This window comes from Arachis duranensis, chromosome 3, assembly GCF_000817695.3.
Source record: "Arachis duranensis cultivar V14167 chromosome 3, aradu.V14167.gnm2.J7QH, whole genome shotgun sequence".
Classification (NCBI taxonomy): domain Eukaryota; kingdom Viridiplantae; phylum Streptophyta; class Magnoliopsida; order Fabales; family Fabaceae; genus Arachis; species Arachis duranensis.
In genome coordinates, this window is record NC_029774.3 from 22,066,414 (window position 1) to 22,074,503 (window position 8,090).

Sequence of the window (8,090 nt, forward strand, 5' to 3'; positions counted from 1 at the left end):
TATAAAATTTTCATACATAATTTTAAACCAACACTTAATAATAATAATTTGTATTTATATTTATAAATATTTATATACAAAAATTATAAAATTTATATCTATATTTATCAAAATTTACACACATAAATTAATATAATATGTACGTATATTTTTCGAAATTTACATACATAAATAATAATTTAGCATTTATAATGAATAAATAATGGTTAAAATTATAAAACACTGAAGACCACCAACATACTTTATAATAAATAAATAAACATAAAAGGAAAAGTTAAAAAGAATAAAAAAAATGGAGAATCTATTCTCCAAGAAGTGAGAAAAACAAAAAACAGAGGCAACATTTGATCACTAAACCTGCGTTGTGTTGTCAACTAATACTAATGGCTTCTGCTGCTGCTTCTTCATGTTCTTCCATTTCAATGATGTTCCTAACTCATTCCTGTGCCTCTACTTCTTCCACCGCCCACCGCCTGCTCCCACCGGGATGCCTCCGCCGCCGCCTCCACTGCCACCCCTTACAGAGGGGCCCCACCTATCTCCGGTGCCTCACTTTTCACTCTTCCGCAGCAGCTCCTTCACTGCCCCATGTTGTTTTTCCCCATGGTACAAACAAAGCTCTCAACTTTTCTGCCGCTTTTTGTCTATTTGAAACCTCCGTTTAGTTTTAGCTTGATGGGTTCATTTGTGGTACCCTTCTTTTGTTATTTTGTAGCTATCTAGTGTAGTTATGGCATTAAAGGGCAAAAAAAAAAAAGCAGTCTCTTTTACATTCAACTTGAATGGTGCTAGTGACTTTTTTTACATTCAATAGGGTTTAGGGTCTAGTTTTCTTTTTCTTTTTGGTGGGGGGATTTGAGTTTCTGTTTGGTTGAGATTGCCAGTGTTTGTGTCTGCCTGTGTTGATTCAACATAGCCTGCTAGTGACATTGTAGAATTAAATGGATAAGCTTTGGAATTTAGCATGAATTTTACCTCAGTTACCTGCTGATTAGGTTCTAGATGATAATTTGTACAATGAAGAATTTGAAGCCTTATGTCTGATCAAGATATTAGACTTGGATTGGGCATGTGATTCTCTTACATGCACGTGACAATGAATCCTTTCTATTGCTATTGTATGAGAAAGGTTTTGCTAAGTTATGTTCATATGTTTATTTTTTAATATGATTATGTGTGCAGCATCCCTGACTACTGGGACTAATACTAAGGTGATTGATGGAAAAGCGGTATCAAAGCAGATCAGAGATGAGATAACAGCTGAAGTCTCCAGGATGAAAGAAGCTATTGGTGTGATTCCAGGGTTAGCTGTAATCCTGGTTGGAGATAGAAAGGACTCTGCTACTTACGTGCGTAACAAGAAGAAAGCTTGTGAATCTGTTGGAATCAATTCTTTGGAAGTACATTTGGCTGAGGATTCCACAGAAGAAGAAGTATTGAAGCATATTTCAGGCTACAATGATGATCCTTCAGTTCATGGCATTCTTGTTCAGTTACCTTTACCTTCTGTATGCTTCTACATCTCTAACTTCATTTTATATTAAGGGAAAAGTATTCTAAATTATGCTAAGTTTCCTATATTTTCATGGAAATACGTCAAGCTTTTCATACACGAAAGATCAATAACTTATAGCTGAGTTTGCTGCTCACTAATAGATAAGAGTGACTTAATGACTTTCATTGGAAGCTTTATTAATTTTCCTTGGCCTTATGACAGCATATGAATGAGCAAAATGTCCTGAATGCTGTTAGAATTGAGAAAGATGTAGATGGCTTTCATCCATTAAATATTGGTCGTCTTGCCATGCGTGGTAGAGAACCACTATTTGTTCCCTGTACACCAAAGGGGTGCATAGAGCTACTTCACAGACACGGCATTTCTATTAAAGGAAAGAGGGCCGTTGTAATTGGTCGGAGCAATATCGTAGGAATGCCAGCTGCTCTCTTGCTGCAGGTAAACATCTCATTAGTCAAAACTTTAAAAGTTATAAACAGTTCAAAATTTGTTTTATTTAAATATAACTGGCTCTTTTTTTTTTTTGTATCAAACATGTGTGTGTGTATATATAATTTTCCTAGAGGGAAGATGCTACTGTCACTGTCGTCCATTCAAGAACCAATAATCCTGAAGAGATCATAAAGCAGGCAGATATTATCATTTCGGCTGTTGGGCAGCCAAACATGGTTAGGGGAAGCTGGATAAAAACTGGTGCAGTAATTATCGATGTCGGAATCAACCCAGTAGAGGTTAGTAGATTTGATTTAAGTCCTTTATCTTGGTTGTGTTTTTATGAATAATGAAAAAAACAAGTAAATGCATAAATTTTAAAATCAAGGTTATTTAACCAATCCGTGTGTATTTGGGGGGTTTGAGACAGGATCCGAATAGCCCTCGAGGTTATAGACTGGTTGGAGATGTTTGTTATGAAGAAGCCGTAGAAGTTGCCTCGGCTGTTACTCCTGTTCCTGGAGGAGTTGGTCCAATGACCATAGCAATGCTTCTCCAGAATACACTCATCTCTGCAAAGAGGATGCATAATTTTGAATAAACAAGTGAAACCATGTAATATCATTTATTCCATCAATTTTTTGTTTAGAAGATTGTTGAATTAAATGTCAAATCTAGTGGTATAGGATACAAGTAGTGAAAAGAAAGCTCTTGTATTTATTCTGAGTCTTAATTTCATGAATAAATTATAACTCAAATGAGACCAATTGCTCAAGTTTCTTGATTTGGTCCTCCTTCTACATTTTGGTTATATGCATGTGTAGCTTCCTTATCATTTTTAGATATAATTGAAATTTGGGACTAAAGAATGTGAGTACTGATATTCAGCCAAACTATGAATTGGAAGTACATTTTGTTTGAGAAAATAATTTCAACTTTTATTTTTATTTTAAAGCTAATTGTAATTTTAATTTGTTTTTCTTTTTTCTCTTGAAATTGAGATGTATTTAGAAAATGGATGGTGATATTACCACTTCTATATTTGATAATTTCATTGTATACATGATTTTTTTTTGCATTATATATTTGCATGAATTTGTTAAAAAAGAATTATCAAAATACGAATAATAAATATCCATTTCCCAAAAAATAAGAAGTAGAAACAAGAAACAAGCTTCTTTAGTTGTTTTGAACATAAAATAAGTTAAATCTAGTGGCAGCAACACTGTCATGTTATGAGTTGGCCGCATCACTCTTAAGTCTTAACAGATTGATTTGAAACAATTTAACTGCATGACATGCTTATTTATCAAATCCAATATATAAAAATGCCAACAAAATTACAAAATTGGGGAACCAAAATTACAGTGATTTGCATCTTGTGATCACATGTATTTGATACTTCCTCAATAGTGGTTCTCAATGGAAACACTGCTTCAGCAAATTCAATTTTTAAGGAAGAGAGCTGTGCACTGCTTCATGGTATCTTCAGGACTTGTAACTGAAAAGGAATGAATACAAATGGTCTTTATTTAAAATGAAATTGTTTCAGCATGCCATTGTAACCAAAACTCAGTCATTTTCACATGTTATGATTTAAGTTAGAAAGCAACTAACCTGTGTGGCCAATAGTCCTTTCTGATTCATAGATTTCATGGTCATTTCCACCCTGCTCAAAGAAAATTACAAGATAAGAATGTAGGAAATTAATTAATCTTCATCCTATGGTAACACCATAAAATAGACATATAGCTTCAGTTTTGGGTTGCAACAGTTGGCAGTAAAAAATTTCAATAAATATATAAATTCTAAAAGCATTATCATTTTGGTAAATTATTTGAAATAGGCCCAAAATGGAGAAAAAAAAAGTTCATGCAGTCTCCATAAATAGACAATTATTTGCTTGTTAGTTGTTACAGAATTTTTTGCCCCAGCTCACTTTAAGGATTTACACAGAGATGTAACATTGATAAATCATAGACAAAGGTTCGGTAGCGACTAGCATTATAGAATTAAAAAATCTACAATGGTACAGAGTTACAGATGTGTGTTTGATACTCTACAGGCGTATTGCATAATAAACTTAAGGACTAACCTTGTAGGTTTTGTCACCAAAGAAGTGAATTTCATTAAAATCTTCAAGGTATCTAAGGCAGTATGTTTTATCCCAACCTTGAGGGAAAACCTGAAGAGCAGATTCAAATTAAGATATATTCACTTATAACTTGACCATTAACACATTTGCCACATCAGCATGAAGATCATCACTTACATCAAAGCTTATCTGCCCTCCAATGGAAAATGTCAGATTAAAATGAGCAAACTTTTCACGAAGCACCTCAACCATTTTCGGACGAATGTTGTGAATCTGAGAACATGCGTTGCAAACTTTTAAAAGAAATATAGTATCAAATTATAGAGACCGAAATTCTAATTAGCATTCACATGACCAAGATGTCTCACCTTGTCATACTTCTCAAATTCATCTCTTTCTTCTTGGCTGCAGTTTCGCCCGATTGGTGACACATTCAGCATTCCACTACGGAATTCTATGAATGTTCCCCTGAAAAGATTGTGACAAAACGTGATTTATAAGTTTCCTGCAACAAAAATGAAATGTATATGATTAACCTCTGAATATCGCTAACCTCTTAATAGGGATATCCAAGTCAGCAATGTAATGAAGTGTGAAATTAATAAATTCCTGCAGCAAAATTATCCCCATATGCAGTTAGGAGGTAATCAGCATGGTTGGCTCAGTCTCAAACAATATGGCTTGAATGGAAATTCGGGCCTTACCTTGAGCTTTTCATCACCAAGGAATGATTTCAAGCTCTGTAAACAGGGAAATTTACAACTTGTTTATGAGGTGTACCTGGGTTCCAATGAGGTTTCCTTCCTTATGAGCCACAAGACCATTCTCAGAAAATACATAATCATAGTCATTGGTAACTGCAACAGTAAGGGGGTATATTCAAAAGATAGATCCTTTTGATTTCATTCTAATAGCTTATCAAAGATGCATGATTTGACAAAAGTAGAGAAAAGTAAAAATTGAATTCTCAGCTTATATCAGCAAACATAATTCCCAACTTCAGCCAATAGCAAAGAAGAAACAAAACAAACATGAAAAAGAAACCACATAATAGAATTAATTAGCATTAAGCAATGAGAAGGAACACTACAATCAATTTTCTCAAAGTGGTTTCGCATAACAAAATTATAGCATCAGAAATCTGAGAGATGCTTGTAGCTAACCTGTGCTGCCAAGTTGCTCAGATATCTTTACAAGGTCAGAACCGCCCACAACTCCAACTGTTACAACCTGTACTAGGAAAAAGGAAAGGACTTTTAAAGCAGGTTCTATGAATGGTCACGTATGGATTAAGAAAAGAAATGCATGTAAACTTTTTTTTTTTTTTTGAAAAACAAAATCCGGCTCATTTACCTTCCTTAGATCTTGCATGAACACCAACATCTCTGGAGTCACCACCTTGAATTCGAGTAGGAAACAATAAATAAAGGTGATGCAAGACTAAACAATCATAATAAATCCAGATTTCTAGTTTTCTTCAGCATTATGGTGTTATAGCATGCTATAATTAGTAGGCTTTGGATTCAGTAGCCTTCTTCAAAGAGAGGCTATTGGTAGCCACTTCATAGTTATAAAATAACCCCATGCATATTTTTTCATATTTAAAAAGTACTCATGCTTTGTTTTTTATTTCTTTTCAGACCTTCACTGTTCAAATAAGAGGAAAAGAAAGTACTGCCGCATCTCATTGCTGCCTTATCCTTTGAAAGAACTGCAACACCATTAATAAATTTTGATCTGCCTCCATCATGTCCAATATAAACATTGACAATGGTGGTGGTTGATGGATGATCTTGGTGAACGATCTTTGGAGTGTTGATTGAGAAACATGGGCTCATTTCTTCCTCTTCCTCTTGTTTCTCTTTTGCCATCATTATTCCTTCTCTTTGCTCTTTAATTATTGAAATATATGATAATTATTGGTGCCTTTATTCATACGAGTATGCTCTTCACTTTTTGAATAATCTAGGTTTATTCAATCAATTCATCAATTTCAATACAAAAATAAAAAAAATATGACTTCAATTTGTTAAAAGATTATCTAGTTTCATAAAGAGACCCAGAGTCAAATTCAACATTGATGACTAGTTTGTGCAGCATTTGAGCTGTTGGAAGTGGGAATGTTTTTCTTTCTCTTGGTTGAGAGTGGGCACAGTTGGAATACAGAACTTATTTTTATGGACTTCTCATGGAGATAAAAATTATTCATACAACTTCATGCCAAACAAATGAAACTACTGAACAGTGTTGATGGAAGTTGCAATAGTGAAGGCAGAAATGGAAGTTGGGATAATGCGTGTTAAAAAAGAAATAAAAAAATAAAAAGGAATACTTTCAAATATTAAAAGATATGCATCGGGTATATTTTATAATTGAATTTGAAGAGGCTACTAGTAGCTTTCTTTGGAGAGAGAAACAGAATCCAAACCCTAATTAGTAACCTTAAACTACTTGTAGACAATAAATCTGACTCAGAACACATCAAATTGCTCCATTAATATATTTTTTTTATCTATACAATAGTAATGCCATTGGCTCAAGAAGAAGAAATACCTTCCTTGGGGCTGTAAGAGTCCCATCAACATCAAACAATGCAATCAAACCAGGTTTCCGGGCAGCCATTTATTCTTATTATTAGCACCAAAACCTGCATAGTGTTGAACCCCTTCATCAAGGTTTAAGCAAAGATATGGTCAAAAATGCAAATCAACAACTTTTCCCCCCTCAAAGGCAACTGTTTGCTTCATCAAGCAATAAAGACACAAGAGTATATGAACATTGTCCAAAACTTCATTATATCCTCCAGCAGACACATAATCGAACTTGTATGGTAAACGCTTATTCATCAATAGTGCAAGATAATTACAATCTTACAAGTTTGCAAATGCTGCTTCGTCAAATAAGGAATTTTGGAAGAAAAAGAGAAACAACCAGCTCAGAAATGCAGAATTCCATAAAATTTTTAAAATAAATAATAAAAGAAAAAAAATGAAAAACGCTACCTTGCACGCAACGCAGCAGCAGCCAGCAGGAGTGAGAAGCTGGGAGCGTGCGATCTGAGCGAGAGAGAAGTGAGAAGTGAGAAGAAGGAAATTAAGTTGAAGCAGATAGACCGTTATAATGGGTGGAAGCAAAGGAGTTAATGTAAAACGATTTGAGATCTGTGATTGAGACTTGAGAGGGAATTGGACACAGGAAACTGCTTTCAGTGGGGCCTACAACAACACTAGAATGCAACCAAGGCGCGCGCAAAAACGTGCATCATACCGTACAATCTAGTTAAAGATGAAGACTGGTGTTTCTCAAAACTGGATCTCCCATAGGTTTTTTTTTTAATTTATTTCACACATATATTTTGATTATATTTTAATTTGTGTTTTTGGTATTTTAAAATGAGGAGTGTTAGGACTTAGGAGAATATCAAATTTTGTAATTTATAATCATTAATTAGTTATTACTAATGTTTTTAATGGTGTGAAATTTTATTTAATGGTATAGAATTACTCACTTTTTTATTGGTTAGATACTGACCATATTTTAATAAAAATGTTAGTCCTTACACTTTCTTTTTTAGAATAAAACATTATTTTTAATATTTCAAATAAAAGATAAAAACTAAAATTTTAAATATTGTATCAAGTGAATTATTATTATTACTACAAACATTCACATTATTTTATTAGAATTGCAAGTTAGACGAATAGGATATGTTAAGGGTGTTCGCGATGCGGTTTAGTTCAATTTTAAGAAAAAAAGTCATCCGATCCGAACGCTTAATTTATGTGCAGTGCAGTTTGGATTGGATGAACTCTTTTTGAAAATCCGATCCAACTATACTTGCTTTAATGATGGGTAGACTTGTCGAAGAGTTGTATCAACGATGGACTAGACTTCAGCCCTTGGCTTTGCCCCGCTTTCTGCCTCTGAAAACGTATTCACATCTACTCCCAACACCCAAGCCACCAAGGATTCTCGTGGGCACTTACCTTTAGACGCTGCTTCAAGCCAAAAGGAAAGATTGATCCGATTACAAGCGGTTTGGATCGT

General features: G+C 34.1%; 2 protein-coding genes across 2 annotated transcripts; one reads left to right on the top strand and one right to left on the bottom strand.

Moving 5' to 3' along the window:
* Nucleotides 1–341: 341 nt before the first annotated feature.
* On the top strand, nt 342–2,605 carry LOC107478110 (bifunctional protein FolD 4, chloroplastic). The gene is made up of 5 exons (XM_016098247.3): nt 342–606; nt 1,183–1,508; nt 1,718–1,954; nt 2,080–2,247; nt 2,379–2,605. The coding sequence occupies exons 1-5, from the start codon at nt 384–386 to the stop codon at nt 2,547–2,549; spliced, it is 1,125 nt and encodes a 374-aa protein (XP_015953733.1). The 5' UTR covers nt 342–383; the 3' UTR covers nt 2,550–2,605.
* Nucleotides 2,606–3,067: 462 nt separating this feature from the next.
* Nucleotides 3,068–7,343, bottom strand: LOC107478109 (phosphomannomutase). The gene is made up of 12 exons (XM_016098245.3): nt 7,046–7,343; nt 6,597–6,690; nt 5,397–5,441; nt 5,207–5,273; nt 4,824–4,900; nt 4,748–4,783; nt 4,597–4,652; nt 4,412–4,511; nt 4,221–4,316; nt 4,044–4,133; nt 3,566–3,617; nt 3,068–3,449 (listed from the first exon to the last, which is right to left on the bottom strand). Exons 2-12 carry the CDS (start codon nt 6,663–6,665, stop codon nt 3,394–3,396), a joined length of 744 nt encoding a protein of 247 aa, XP_015953731.1. The 5' UTR covers nt 6,666–6,690; nt 7,046–7,343; the 3' UTR covers nt 3,068–3,393.
* Nucleotides 7,344–8,090: the final 747 nt, after the last annotated feature.